The 16,263-nt window shown below is 37.2% G+C and overlaps 1 protein-coding gene across 1 annotated transcript; it reads right to left on the bottom strand.

Moving 5' to 3' along the window:
- Nucleotides 1-353: 353 nt before the first annotated feature.
- On the bottom strand, nt 354-15,893 carry plrg1 (pleiotropic regulator 1). The gene is made up of 15 exons (XM_056265163.1): nt 15,759-15,893; nt 15,452-15,558; nt 14,335-14,471; nt 12,480-12,533; nt 12,255-12,348; nt 10,556-10,646; nt 10,127-10,225; nt 9,822-9,914; nt 3,484-3,633; nt 3,278-3,379; nt 3,084-3,186; nt 2,845-2,953; nt 1,402-1,541; nt 654-847; nt 354-425 (listed from the first exon to the last, which is right to left on the bottom strand). The coding sequence occupies exons 1-15, from the start codon at nt 15,765-15,767 to the stop codon at nt 366-368; spliced, it is 1,542 nt and encodes a 513-aa protein (XP_056121138.1). The 5' UTR covers nt 15,768-15,893; the 3' UTR covers nt 354-365.
- Nucleotides 15,894-16,263: the final 370 nt, after the last annotated feature.

The following is a 16,263-nucleotide window of genomic DNA, read 5'->3' as shown; positions in this document are numbered from 1 at the left end:
GTACATATGCAAAATTACATTTGTATTGTTATTCTGAGATCAGCAACAGTGCACAGATCCGAAATAGAACATTATTATTCTGTAGGATTTCTTGAAGTTCAGAATGAACAGATGGGCAGACTGTCACATAGACCTGCAAATGGTGTTTGGAGTAGACCGGGAAGAAACCTTTCCTCATGTATACAACCGCAATATTCATATTGTTATTTAGATGGGTAGAGCAAAGCAAAATGTCTCATCTGATCTCAAGTCTCCTGACTTCACTTAAATTGTTGTTTGTTTACACCTTAAGCAGACATTGCCATAGAAATCAGCCAGCTAAAATGTAACAAAAATGATTGAAAAAAAAAAAAAAAAAAAAAAACCTAAAATCTTTTTCTCTTCAGGATCTCAGGTTTCCAATTGACTGGGTGGGATTCTTCAGTCTGAAAGAAAAAAACATGTCCATCAATGAAAAATTAAAACTGAAAAATTGCAAAAATCACATCAAGGCAATTCTCTTCAATCTAGAATTAAAGTGTTGGAGAACTCTTCGAGGATTTTAAATTCACTATAACTTTTTTCCATCATAAACATTTAACAGTCAATGTGTTATTTTAATTAATTATTATACTTAGTTTTAAACAAGTATTCCTAGTGAACTGGGAACTTACAGCCGTTTCATCCTCTTTGTAGACCTTAATGGTTTTGTCAGCCTCTGCTGTTATGAGCCGACTCTCAGACTGATCAAACACGCATGCAAAAATCCCTGACTCGCTGTCCAGAGAACCGGGCTGCACAGCTGCATGAATCCTCTGGAAGTTGTAGCCAGTCCTCCAGTCCCACATGTGAATAGTTCCATTATCAGCTGATGTGAAAAACAATAGAAAGGAAAGTCAGAACAAGATGCAACAATTGAGGGACAAAAGTGAATAAAAAAAAGGCTGCTTTATGCCTTTCACTAACTACCCTTCGTCTCGTTCACGCGGACGACCATCATTGCTTGAGTTGCACGAGAGCCCACAACTGGCAGAACCCTTGCAATGGGTTTAAATGTAACATCCTAAGCCCTTGGTCACTTGGAATCTGCTATGGGTGAGATGTCGCAATCGTGTTGTATTGTGGTCTATGGATCTGCCTAAAGTATACATATCAGTAGACTCGCTCCCTCTGACAAAATTGAGTCGTCGAGGGTCTGTCCAAATAATCTTCCCTCATCCACTTGACGAAGCTGAACTCACTTCAAAGTAATTATGGAAGTTTGCAAGTATATGTGTATACTTATAAAGTGGAGTTAAATGCACCCCAGACAAGACAAAGGGGAAACAAATGTAGAAGATAAAATTCAATATGGTTTAAACACAATACATTTTTTTAGCATGACTGGCTTTGCAACATAAAAAGTTTGAAGGAGTATTTCACCTCCTGACACCAGAACACCATCTGAATTGACAGCCAGTGTGTTGATAATGGCATTGTGTCCTGAAAGATTTTGGATGAAGTTCCCATCAGGAAACTTCCACTGCTTAATGTTATCTGGAGAGCCAGAGGCAAAGGTGTACCTGTTGACGAGAGGATGTGATTTTAAAAAAACAAGAATACTTTGATCAGATCTGGGGAACTGGAACTCAGTTAGTGTGGGAGATAACCAACAATATATAACGATGATTTATTTGATTAGGGCCATACACTTTCTGTGATATGACAAACACAAACTGAATTAAATTGGACAAATTATGGCAAAAAAAAAAGGTCTTCAGTCAGAATATTACCAAAATAAAAGCTCTCTTTTAACTGGATGCATGAAAAAACAAAAAGCATTATGTAGTAAAATGTAATGTTCAATCTAAATACATTAATATAACTTTTTTTTAATAATAATTATATTAAATTATTGAAAGCAGCATCATATGTAGTATCATACTGTGCATGTTCCTTGCACACTGAGCCCGAAATTCTCGAACGTTAAAAAATAAATACGACCTCACGTTATGTCAATCACACTTACACACCGCCTCCTAAACTTTCGTCCGTCATAAAAAAAAAATCAGATTGGGTTCGATTTTCTGCGTTTTTCGACTCCATAGCAAGCATTTTAATAGGCGTTTAGACAATTCAGAGCCACCGAATGACGAATACGAAAAAACGCATACGAAAATTTCGGACTCAGTGTGCAAGGACCTTTACATGAGTATTTTTAAACTAACTGTCAGCACAGCTGTGATTTGGTCTTAGCCACTGTTGTTATTTTTAACTAAAACTATTACATTTTAGATGAAAAACTTAAACGCAAAATGTTGTTTTGACAAGTAAATGAGATAAGCTTAAATTTGAAGCACTAAAATTACAACTTAAAAATTAAGGCCTATATAAATATAAAGAAAACTAATAAAAAAGACAAAAGCACAAAACAATTTTTTTTTTATAAAAGACAAATATTAATAAATACTATACTATATGAACAATACTAAAATAACACTGATTTATACAGTGAAACTGCTGTAAAGCATGTTTGCAAAATTATGCTGTAAAGCTTGAATTGTAGAGCCATTGATCTGATAAATGAAATTTACGTTGTACATAATTTAAATAAACATTTTAGTTTGGTTTTTTTGTTAAAAATGAATGTTTTTTTTGTTAAATTAATGTTTTTTTACTGAATAAATTCAATTTAACAAAACACATCCAGTAAAAATTTAAATGTGGAATGGAAATGCAGATTATGGCAAGCTAAAAAAAATATGAGAAAAAAAAAAGTGCATTTCATAGGGCCTTAATTTATTACTTTATTCCGTTTACAGGTTTACCATTCGATTTATATTAGTTTACCATGTTTTTGAAAAAATAACTTTTTGTTCAACATACTGCCTGGGATGGAGCACCAACGCTCTGACAGACTTTTTGTGGTTAGTCAGTGTGGCTCTTGTCTTGCCAGCGATCAGATCCCAGAGTCTAATGGTGGTGTCATGACTTCCTAAAGACGGGATATAAAGCACATGAAACATGAATATAACCTAGAACAATACATGGTATTTCCATGAAAAATGCACCAGCAGCAGAAGTCTGTTTAAAAGGCAGAGTAAAAAAATAAAATGTATGCATACCTGTAATCACCTGTGGCTCGGCACTTTGACATTTGACTGTAGCCACTGTGTTGGTGTGTCCAGAAAGGGTGTGAACATTTGCCTTGGTCCTGATGTCCCAAACCTACCACACACAGAAAACATACATTACACTTTGCATAACATGTTCATGATCCGTTATAAAAAAAAAAAAGAAAAAAAAAAAAGTGTTATACTCTTGCTGTGGCATCTCGACTGCAGGTCACCAGTACGTCAATGGTAGGATGGAGGTCAAGGTCGTAGACTGCACTCAGATGACCGTGATAGTGCCTTATTACCTGTGGACAACACAAAACTCAAAATGTATCTATATCGGTCGGTATCTTTTAGGTAAAGCTTAAAATGAATGCACAATGTTTGTATTTGTATTTAAAGTTTGTACCTTGTTATACTCTAGATCCCAGCATTTAACCTGTTTGTCCTCCCCGCAGGAGAACAGGTAAGGGCTGCGTGTGCTGACGGCCACACCTCTCACCGTGCTGATGTGACCCGTTAGAGACAACTTCAGCTTACCGCTGGCAAGATCCCAGATCTGGCATTACAGAACAAAAGCTTAACACTATTCAGTGATGCATAATAAACAGAGATGCAATGCATCGGCCGATTGTTTAAAAACAGCCATTGATCAGGGCCAATTATATGTTCCAACTTGGAACCGTTTAAAAAATAACGATGCCATTGGAATTGTTTAGAAAATTTGTTTTTGATTCCGATCATCAGTTCCAAAAACGCGCAAGTTTTGGTCCATAGTGGCCACCGGATTTGTGGAAGTGCTTGCCGCGCCTGTTCTTTTGCAGCCATGGAGCACGGTAAGCGGCGCTCAAAAGTGTGGCTTTATTTCACCTTAATAAAGCCTGGGTCGGCACAGTGATTTTCATTTCACTTGAATACATATATAGATACGATTTGCGTGTGTACGTATTTGGTCCAGTGGCAGAATTTTTGCCACGCATGTCACAGGTTATGGGTTCTAATCCGCACTCGTATAGTTTTTTTTCTCATCAAAACCGAATGTGTTCATCAGTGGTTGTACATCAAGCAGGGAAACGTTTGTGTGCAATTTGTTTTGTGATTTCACTGGAACGAATATAGAGTCTCCGCAACGGATTGAAGCTCACGTCCGAGAGAAGACTGTGCTCGAGCCATAAGAGAACACTGTATCCGCACCACTGATCGCAGGCGGCAACGAGCACTTTGATCACTTAATTTAAAAAACACATTTTAGCACTAGATATCATCTTATTTAACAAAAGAACGAAATTAATGCTCTGCTAGTAAACTGGAGATTATTTATTTATTTCTAGTGGTACATCCATGCCGCGAGATGTTTTAAAAAGTGGTTTAACTGCGCAGGTCCACTGTCCCGTCGTCCTCGGGCAACCCTGCGCTAACCAACGTTAGTAACGTTACCTTGTCACAATCAGGTACGTGATTTTATATGGAGCTAATAATATGACAAAATGATTTGAATTTGAATTGTGTAAATTTGAATTATTTGCAAGTGTAATCTAACAAAATTGAATTTTAGGTGGTAGTTTAAACAGTTCTGAATTTGATTTTTATAAACGAATATTGAACATTTGAAATGTGACAAATTGAAAGGTTTTTATGGCTGAATTTTATAGACATGTATTTTCAAACAGCTAGTTTTTTTGTTCTGAATTCAAATACTGCAAATATTCAGTTTAAAAAAATACAGATTCAAGTTTTCAAGATGAAGAAATTCGGAACTTCAAATTCAGTTTTCTAAAATTCAATCTCAAAAATTCAGGTCTTACAGAAAGTGGGTCACAGGTCATCCACAGGGAAGAGTAGATGATCTCAGAAAAGTCGAACAGAGCATTTTGGTCCATTAGGGACTGCAGAAGGTTTCTTAAACATGAATGATTTTGTGTTTGTTAGGTAGCGTTCTCATCACGTGAGACATTTGTCTAAGCAGTCTCTGGTGTTTGTTTTAAAGTATATTTTGTGTAAAATTGATTAGAACGCCACCGTATCACCTACACAGACAGGACGCGAGCGGCGCGACGCAACGCAGTGCTTGAAGCGACTGTTGCAAAGAGCTGAGACTAGGTCACAAATAGGATGGGGAATCCGTGTGCTGTTGGAGATTTCACGGGTCGCGTCGCTCCGCTCGCGTCCGGGCTAGACAGCGTCGTACATGTAAGCATACGGTACGAGAGGGTGTGCTGTATCGTGAATACTACGCCAACCGAAGTGCTTGCAAGTTGCAACCCCTTCACGGCCGTTTCACACCGCATGCGTGAGCAGCACTTGAGCAGCGCGTCAGCGTAACTACATCGCCACTGCAGCTGCAGACGCGCGAGAGTATTCACGCTGGAAGCTTTTGTACAGTGTCACAGCAGCTCGGCTCCAAAGCTACATATATATGCGAGCAATTCTTTACAAAGAAGTTTTAGAAGTTGGTAATTTATAAAATTGATAGTCTTGAAAGTTTGTTATGGGGAGGTGTACAACATTCACATATAAATGTTAAACAACAAAACAACCCAGAAAAGAGCTCCAATATTCGTTTCAGTCATACTTTCGATATGTTTACAAGACTACAAAACATACACACACACAAAACCGCACACTTGGGTTTAGTTTGGGTTGTAGCTGTCTGTGTTACATAAACTAAAAGAAAGTTTAAATTATATATAATATTTTCTGGCTAGTTTACACTAGTTTTATATATAATACACCATTAATATATATATATATATATATATACATAAAATAAATATAATACACCATTATATTTATTTTAAATATAATATGTATATATATTTATATAATATATATTCACCCAAACTGAATAATTAAAAACAAGTTAAAACGGGTAGCCTAATCTTCTATAGGCCTAACTATTTTTTAGTCTTCATTTTCTTTTTTTTTTGCCAACTCAAGTTCTTGTTAAAACTCACTAGACATGCTTATTCTGTGCATTTTGGGCACTTTTTGTGTGAAATTTTGTCCATCAAAAGTGTATTCACTTTAATTGAGCATGGAGAAGTGCAGCAAAAACAGATCGACGCCGAAACCCCCGCTTCACCGCTGCTCACGCGCCGCTCCTGCTCGACGCTCACGCGCTGCTCCTGCTCCCGGTGTGGATGCACTCATTGATTAACATGCACGTGGAAAAAAATACGCGCTGCTCACGCATGCGGTGTGAAACGGCCGTCAGACGTGACTTATTCACGAGACAGCACTAGCCTTGAATACCTTATTGCTTTTCTAAAGCGATTACCACTCAATGATCATATTAAAGTTTTTTTTTTTAATTATTAGTGCAACTTTCATGAAGTAAAACCCCCAAAAGCCTACCTTCCGCTGGAAAAAAAATAGTCCCTGGCCGTGAACAGCAGCAAAAGTTAAAATATTTCACCTGTAATGTTAGATGGCGGCAAAGACCGTCTTTATTACGGAGTCAGTCATCAATCAGTAGAGAAGACTTTAATATTGAAGGACAATTGCATTAGGTAGGTAGGCTTATTGTAAGACATTTAATGGCTAATTCACACTCGTACCTTATGCTTACATGTACGAAGCAGTCTAGACCGGACGCGAGCGGAGCGACGCGACCCGTGAAATCCTCAACAGCACACGGATTCCCCATCCTATTTGTGACCTAGTCTCAGCTCTTTGCAACAGTCGCTTCAAGCACTGATGCGTCGCGCCGCGCCGCTCGCGTCCTGTCTGTGTAGGTGATACGGTGGCGTTCTAATCAATTTTACACAAAATATACTTTAAAACAAACACCAGAGACTGCTTAGACAAATGTCTCACGTGATGAGAACGCTACCTAACAAACACAAAATCATTCACCTTCTGCAGTCCCTAATGGACCAAAATGATCTGTTCGACTTTTCTGAGATCATCTACTCTTCCCTGTGGATGACCTGTGACCTACTTTCTGTAAGACCTGAACTTTTGAGTTTGAATTTTTGAGTTTGAATTTTAGAAAACTGAATCTGAGGTTCCGAATTTCTTCATCTTGAAAACTTGAATCTGTATTTTTTTAAACTGAATATTTGCAGTATTTGAATTCAGAACAAAAAACTAGCTGTTTGAAAATACATGTCTATAAAATTCAGCCATAAAAACCTTTCAATTTGTTAAATTTCAAATGTTCAATATTCGTTTAAAAAAATCAAATTCAGAACTATTTAAACTACCACCTAGAATTCAATTTTGTTAGATTACACTTGCAAATAATTCAAATTTACACAATTCTAGGGCTGACTTCTAATAGTCGAGGATTCGACGATTCGATTCGGAGAGGTCTGATTCGACTGTGAACCTCATAGTCGAATAATAGGGAAGTGTTATGTTACGTAACCAATAGGGGTGTATTATATTACCGTGAGACGACGGTTATAGGTGAACACCGTCATTAGAACACTACATAACCGCCAAAACCGTGCTATTCAAATATTTTTTACAAACATTTTTTATCATAGAGAATGTTTAAATACTAATATCATCTTATGAGGGAAGCGGAGGCGGAGTTAGTGGTGCATCGGAGGCTGAGTGCTGGAGATGATTCGGGAGAGGTCTGTGCCCCTTTACCGATCAGAGCGCGCGCTGACACGGAGTAAAGCCTTGTTTATACTCGACGCGTCCGTACGAGCGCGAAGGAGCGCGAAGGTGCGCACGGCAAAAAATGACGCGTTGGGTGCAAGACCGGCAAGACCCCATTTCGCTTGGCTGTGTGCACGGCTTTTTTGTAACAGCGCGCGCGACGCCGCATCCGAGGATTAACGACTTCAAGCCGAATCTGCCCGAGCATGTAGGCTACGTCTCACCGCACCGGCTCGCAGTTTGCGCGTCTAAATTGCAAAGTTCATTGCAAAGTTTTTTTGTTAAGGTTTTGTTTACTGTGTGTGATTTATTTAAAACAAAGCACGTTCATTGCAACGTTTTTTTTTTTTTTGTTAAGGATTCATTTAATGGAAAGCACATTCACTTCTAGTTGTCTTGCTGTTCATTTTAAATAAACGTAGAGCGAGTTGTCCTATAACAGACGAACAGTTATTCAACCGAACGTTCAGCTGCTATCTAAAAAAAAAAAAACGACTATCAGTCGACTACGGCAAAATCTAACGAATCAGATTCGACTATGAAAATCCTTAGTCGAAAACAGCCCTACACAATTCAAATTCAAATCATTTTGTCATATTATTAGCTCCATAATTGTAGTGTAACAAAGCACTTGACCAAATTGCTAATTGTGGTCAACAACAAAGTTACTGAAATTATTTTTTTCCCTCGTAGATGAATGTAGCGTAATGCAAATTGCCCACACTAGTAGCAGTCCTAATATTACTGTTTAGCCTATACATGTCCAGAGAGTCCAGACCAGGGTGCAAGTTCTGCATATATAAATTGTTTTTTGGTCTGGTGAAATTAGGAATGCCAGAGCCATTCCTGATTTTCTCCCACATGGGCTGCAGCTCCCAAAACTAAAACTCATTATTGAATCAAAATAAAATGTTCCTCTGTGAAATGAGCCTGTGACATGTTTTGACTCCACCCCTCAAATAATCGGAATCGAGATTGGAAAAAAACCCGGAAATCGAAAGGAAGAATCGGAATCAGAATCGTTCAAATCAAAACGATGCCCAACCTTAATCCTGTCAATCAAAAGGGTGTGGAAAAACATGTCAGACTGCAACTCATACTGTGAGGGAAGAAAATCTCTCGTGTTGAATTTAGGGAAAGTTAACGAGACAATAACGCTTTAACAGTTTAAAAAAATGGCGACGTTAAAGCAAGCTTTATTTGACCCTATGAATTAACCTGTAGTTCAAGCCAGGGTGCTCTTAAATGTGACGTGTCAGATCCGTTACTGAGGTAGTAGCGCCTCAGTTTAAGAACCAGTGCGGAGCACAAGTCTTTTTTTCTTCCACTTTAAGACAAATTATATCTAGAAAAAAAATGCATTAATATCAGAAGGTTTGTTGAAAGATACAGTACAACTTAACAAAATCCGTATCATGACTCGTGTAATCACTCAATCTGTTTCAACAGCGGAAAAACGTCAAAACAGCTTGTAAACAATATCACTTAATGTTGCATTTACCTCAGGAAAGTTATCCTGTGTGCACAGTTTTTTAGTTAGCTAGCTATAAAAACACTAGAGAAGAGCTTATTTACTGTTAATTATACATGCATGTTTGAATAAATTTGCCATGAAGTAGTATTATGAAATCTACCTTATGTGCAACTGAGGTCTATACAAACATGTCACCTTTTGAGTGTAAATATTATATCTGGAAATAAATAGCAGTTGAATATAACAGTAACAGCCCTGTTGTTAATTTTAACCTCTAATCTTATAGTGTGTACCAAATGAGAGTGTACTCTGTATAGTTTGCAGCATTATTTGGGAGAGATTTTTTATCCTCAAGTAAAATCAAACTATCGGTCTCAGCCAATATCATTCTGAATAATCGGCTAACGGCACCCTAGCTTGAACTACACGTGATTCATAGGGTCAAATAAAGCCTACATTAACGTCGCCATTTTTTAACTGTTAAAGCGTTATTGTCTCGTTAACTTGCCCTAAATTCAACACGAGAGATGTTCTTCCCACACAGTATGAGTTGCAGTCTGACACATACATACATACATACATTATATATATATATATATATATATATATATATATATATATATAAAAATCATGCAGCCCTAATCTGAAGTCACATAGATCACCTTTATTGTTCTGTCTGCTGATCCAGTCACAAACCACTGGTTTCCAGGCTCCACTGCTATAGATCTCACCCAGCCCAGATGGCCACTGATGACCTGAGAGACAACCAGAGAAGAACATCATTACCAATGAAACACCATCATTATAAACTGCCCTTTTGGACCTGTGCGATAATGGTCTTTAAAAATGGAAGCCACAGACATACAACATAACACGAAGCACAAACACAAATTTTCTATTCACGAGTACTCAGGAGTGATATGAACAAACATGCTGATTAACTCCTGGAGGTGGACAAAGCACTTACTCTGTACAGTTTCCATGGTGGATGCCACTGAGGTTTGGGCATGGTAGGAGCCTTTCTAGGCACCAGGCCAGAACTCTTTGTGCCTCCTTCCATAAGAGACTGCAACAGGAAAAGGAAAAGTTGATGCTTCATCTTTGTAATAATTTTGTACATCAGTATGTAGATGGTTGCAGTTTTTCAGTTTGTGAAGTTTAGGTAGCCTACTAAAATAAACATGGGATAAGGTCAGTTATCTCTCATTCATGAAATGACATGGAATCAAGGAAACAAGCTATCAAGAAACAAACAGAATTGAGTGGATGGAAGGTGCTTCTGATTTTTAAACAATTAAAATCATGTTCAGTAACTGAGAAAACTAATTAAAGTACATACAATTACGAAAACTTTTAAATGAAAACTGAAAATACAAAAATGAAAGGTGGTGCTCACCAGTGCGTGTTGTGGGGGGTGAGATCTCTCTGCACCTCCTGCATGTCTGTGGATATCCGCCACACTGGCTGCAGTTCGACTGGCTTCCTGCCTACAAAGCAAAGAAAAAAAAAAACTCAAAAGCCTATTTTACACTTTAATTGGTCTCAAAATGATCAAACAAGTGAACAGCACTAAATACAGGAGTAGAACAAGGTCCAAAATGTTTTGCGATTGAAACACTCAAACCACATTCAAAAACCCATGCGATTACATCACAATTACAGTGCAAACGCTAACGCACCCTTAAAGGGATTTTGTTTATCTTGAATTATCCACATATTAATTCACTTTTATCAGTTTAGGGCTGTGGATGGAAACCGAAACATCTCGTTTAAAAAGTTTTTTAATCAAGAACAGAGTAGGGGTGCATGATTAACCAAAATCATGATATTGCTTTAAGCAATTATTAAATTAATCAATATTAAAAATACATGTACTGGTTGTTTCATAGTGAAGCACGGCACCATGCTCTTTTACGGATGAGCAGCTCATGATCCGGTATTTTTAGTAGGAGTGCAACGGATCACAAAACAAGGATTAAATTACGTTTTTGAGTCACGGATCAGCAAAAAGAAAAGGAAAAAAAAACAGTGTTTTCTTTAAGTAAAAAATAGAAAGCAAAAAGTTCTTAAACCAATAACAAAAACTTCTAGCCGCCAAACTAATACATTTCAAACATTATTAAAGGCAAGTGTACAGTAACAAATTTTACATTTATTCATTTAGCAGATGCTTTTATCCAAAGCGACTTACAAATGAGAACAATGGAAGCAGTTAAACTAACAATAGAACAATATGCAGGTGCTATGACCCTTCCCAGTTTAATCTAACGCAGTAAGATTAAAAACTTTATTTTTTTAATAAAGTTAATAGATATAGGCCAAGAACAGAAGATAAAATGTTACTATTAATGGATCAAGTGTTGCCGAAATTAAGAACAAACTAAATTTCAAGCATAGATAATTGGCATGTGTAGCAAAAAGTTTGTTTTAGGCCCTGGAGATGGGTATTTTGAGAAAATTGTGTGTAAAATGGTAAATGGACTGCATTTATATAGCACTTTCACAGACCCAATGGCCACCAAAGCGCTTTACATATTGCCTCACATTCACCCATGCACTCACTCATTCATACACCGACGGTGGTGTCAGCCATGCAAGGCGCCATCCAGCTCGTCGGGAGACGCTGGGGTTAGGTGTCTTGCTCATGGACAACTCCACACTTGGTCAGGTGGAACCTGGGATTGAACCACCAACCTTCCGGTTTGTAGACAACCTACATGAACCTACATGAACCACTGCCGCCCCATGCGTATGCGTGTTTGTTCAAGCCATGGAAGTGCAAAAAAGCAACTCTCTCAATGCGCTACTCTCGCTGCCGGGCTCAGACCTAAAGCCCGTGTAAGCAAAGCCGCCTTTCAGACAGCATGTGATCCCAAATTCAGTTCTCCTTCACAGATTATAGAGCTTGAATGGTCAAAACCTTAGCATGTGTGAGTGAGTTGAGCACTTGAAAACAATGGTGCACTAGAAAGTGCAAATACAACAAGCACATCTATCCACGCTCAAGGTCAAAGGAATAAACTCCTTAAGTATACCTGGGCCTTTAAAAGAAAATGAGAGATTGTAGTTTGAAGTATTGGTGTTTAGCTTAGTACCTAGCTTGAGAGGGAGGAAGAGCCAAAGCCATGGAGTGAACACCTGCTTCACTGGGCATCTTCTGCATCTGTGTGTCTGCAGTGAGGGCCACTCCTGAAAACATAAAAAAAAAAAAAAAAAAAAAAAACTTGATTAGGCCTCGGAAGAAAATACAGTGTCAAATGCAGTTCAGCATCTAGGTTCTCAAGCTTAAAAGAAAGGACATTAAAAACCTCAAGTCTTACCTGGAGCAGATGGGTATGGATGAGTTCCCGTCACCAAGTAATCTGGACTAGTATCTGCATTAATAAAAGTAAAACAATTATGGCAAACTGATGAATCGATGTTGCAGATTTCACTAACAAATCTTTTAACCTGTTAACCGTCACCAGTGCGTGGGCGCTCTGAAGCGTTTTTTTTTTAAATAGTTCAAAGTTACTATCATATTTAATGTGATTAACTTGACAAACTATACATCATTAAAACGATATAAGACTCAAGTTTCAGTATTTGACCACTATTGTATTCTGTGAAACTTATAGTGACAGTTATGTCTTAATTTGTGTCAGGAGTTATGAAATACAAAAATGAGTCGTTACCTTTAATATGAATTATGAGCGTAAGCTGCTCTCATTCAGAAAAAAACTCCCGTGCGATCGTCATGACAGCGATTCACAAAACAACGTCCCTCAGGGCTTTTAGCTCAAACATGTGCAGATTTGGAGAAATATTGATAGATTCTCATAGGTTTACATCAGACTTCTATAGACAGGAATAATATTTATTGAATTTATACCCAAATGCGTCGATGTAATCATTTTGAGCGCTGTATACTCTGATGTACTGTGTTATCAATACTAACAGTCTGGGGCGCTGTTTGCACAGTAAAGTCCATATATGGATCACATGAAGAAGAGCCATAATCATGTGACATTCAGGAAGTCCTGACACATAAACAAAGCTATCCGAGATCGCTGTAAAGTGCAGATAAAGATGTTTTGAAGACAATAAACATGATTGCAATGATATTTGATTTACCTGTGTTCTTCGAGTCATGTCAGGTATTTTCATAATAATAGATTATATGTATAATGTAATGCTAATCGAGATAGACTTTCAAATTGTGCAGAATACAATAAAATAATATATTTTCTATCTGAAGCCAAATCAGATTACAGAAAGTTATTTAAAACACTTGACTTGCGCTATAAAGTAAGTTGGAGCACAAACATAGTTTTATTCTCATAAATTGTCGTGTATTGAGGGTGTGCTAAGCTAACATGCTAGCTAGTACTGAGCACCTGCTACCTAACTTCGATGTAATTTTTATGATTTTTTTTCTAAATAAGAATGCTTACTGAAATGTTTCGTTTTTCAAAAAGGGCGTTTGATACAGTTTCACTGTGAAGTGAGAACTTTTATAAAATAAATGAGGGATTGAAACAGTGTGAATTGCTAGTCGTTAGTGATTATAATGCAGACAAAAGAAAAGCATATTTAGAGCAATAAACAGGCTGGAGAGGTGTGAATATGTGCAGGGGAGCCTGAGACTGAATGGGACTCGTTTTTGCATCACAAAACAATAGAGGCAATAGACTGAATAGATGCTTATAAGATGACAATAAACACCAGTCTAATCAAAATAAAGTCATATGACATGATCTTGAAAAACATTGAACTAAATACAGAGTTTTAGACTTATCATCTTCAGATTTTAAATATAACATGGTTAGACATGTGGCTTTAGCTGCAGTGCATTTCTAGATTGCTACAATGCCAACTTCAATTTTATTTTCATGAAGATGTTTCATAAAAATAAATGTATAATAACTTTACAAAACTTTGAAGCTATTTATAACTATTTTTTTTTCATTATGACAATAATTAATTCTACATTTACAATAAACTTCCAGGTGTCAGCTTTCAAATGAGATCTTACTTGTGCTTTTAGTACAAAGGGTTCATGAACTGTATCTGTTTCAGTTTGGGAATGCCATATCTGGGGATTTTTCAAAAATGGGCTTGAAGCTTAACAGGTTAAGAGCTTCAATCACTAAAAAACAAAACAATATATCAAAGGCCAAAAAGAAAGAGACGTACCAGGCAGTGGGTATTGCGGCAAGCCATATGGATCAGAGGCATGGAGTGGCCCTTTGTCTCTGCCCTCTTTCAGCACAGGCATGTCTAACACAGGTCTGTACTCGGTTTTCATCTTCACTGCCATCTTCATTTTGAAGCTAAAAACATTTAAGGTACAAGTAATATTAACTAACATTGTTTACGCCACAATTAAAGAAGAAAAAAAACAAAGTAATCGCAACTTTCAATATCACAAAATTTCTTTATTTCTTCCCCCCAAACAACAGGAAGTTTACATCTCACAATTCTGACTTTTTTTAATTGCAAGTTTATAACTTGCATTTGTGTTTATAACTCAATTTACAACTCAACCGTGAGATTATATCTTGAAATTCTGACTTTTTTTTTAACAATTGCAGGAAAATTTCGAATTGTGAGATATAAGTAATTCGCAATTGGCTGGAACAGTTTGTTATGTTTCGTGGTGCGGGTTAGCCCAGTTTGTTTTTGTTGCCGTTTGTGGAACCTGGGGTGTCTGCAGAGACCGCGTTTCTTTACAGTGTGTTCAGGGGACAGGCAGCTAGCGGAGAGTGAGGAGATGTTTGCTGTATGTGACAAAACAAGTTTTGGCCTAAAAAACGCGTGACATCGCTTAGAGCACCTTTAAGTTACTAGGCCAGAAAGTTATACTACACTGCCTGAACTTTAAAAAAAAAAAAAAGAAAGAAAAAAGATATTTTCATTGGTTACATCCAGAGCCATTAAAAAATAGTTGCGACACTCCCATAGGAATTGAAAAATGCAGAGGCAATGCGTGTCGTGGGGCAACCATTAGTTCCAGCACTGACCCCCCCCCCCCCCTGATTTCAGTTTATGAAATGACTAATTTTGACATTTTAACTGTCATGAGTCGATAAATAGTGGTATTTTTATGTAGCTAGCTTTAGTTGTTTATCGGTAACGTTAATTAGTTAATAGCTAACGTTAGTTAGATTTGAATTGCAGTTATATAACGTGAGCTACTAGCATTTAAATAGATGTCAGTTTGGTTTCATTTACATCAAATACTGAGATCAGTTATCCCGTTCTACCAAATCCCTTCAACAGGATAGTGTATTTATTGTGTATTAACAGTTACCTCTGTTCGTCCAGCGCTATTGGTTTAGCATGATCCGACACAAACATATCATGAGTCCTTTTCAAAGAGCGAAACACTAGCGTGTGGACCGAGTGCTTCTGCACGTCCTATAGGAATAAAAACACAGAATATCAAAATCAGATCATCGGTTTAGTCAGATAAGTTACTATTAGATTTGTATATCTAGAATACCACACATGTGCAGAAATACACAGCACGCCGGTTTCATTCACAAACTTTTCACGAAACTAAGCAGCTTGACTACCGATCTGAAACACTCGCCAATTAACCAAATTCACCGCTTTACCTCAGTCATGTTTGTGGGTTCCCCAAAACACGAACACGATGCTAAAACTTAAATATAAAAACTTCGCCACACACCAAACAATCACAGCCTGACCCGGACATGAAAACGTAATACTTCCGGCCACGACAAACTGTCTTCCGGTCGAGCGTTACGTCAGAATGACACAAAAGTCCACTTATAATATGGAGCTACATGTAAATAATCTGGATTTATAAGAAATGCACACATTTATGCAGTAACATTCGGTTAGGTTTGGTCATCCTTGGTTACTCTATTTTTTTTTATTTCGGACGAATCTTTGTCTTATATGTAATTTTACAAAGCAATATTCAAACATATTTTCATATTTAATATTTTCAATTAATTTCAAGATTTAAACTTTAAAAGTACACTGCAACGAAATCCAGTTTTCATGTATTTATTCATTCAAGTACGAATAGTCTATTTATTTATTTATTTATACTGGCTGCAACTTTAGACATACCACATGAAGCATAGTAATGTT

This window comes from Rhinichthys klamathensis, unplaced genomic scaffold (genome assembly GCF_029890125.1).
Source record: "Rhinichthys klamathensis goyatoka isolate OS25496 unplaced genomic scaffold, OSU_Roscu_1.1 h1tg000229l_1, whole genome shotgun sequence".
Taxonomy (NCBI): domain Eukaryota; kingdom Metazoa; phylum Chordata; class Actinopteri; order Cypriniformes; family Leuciscidae; genus Rhinichthys; species Rhinichthys klamathensis.
Note: the sequence above shows the minus strand (reverse complement) of the source record. Positions and strands in the feature narration are given on the sequence as shown.

Bases quoted from the DNA above. Each gene is read 5' to 3' on its own strand.
- plrg1 (XM_056265163.1), bottom strand. The intron at 12,534-14,334 runs GTACGTCTCTTT...TTATTAATGCAG, and splicing joins GCCGCAATACCCACTGCCTG to ATACTAGTCCAGATTACTTG. The intron at 10,226-10,555 runs GTGAGCACCACC...TTCCTGTTGCAG, and splicing joins ACCCCCCACAACACGCACTG to TCTCTTATGGAAGGAGGCAC.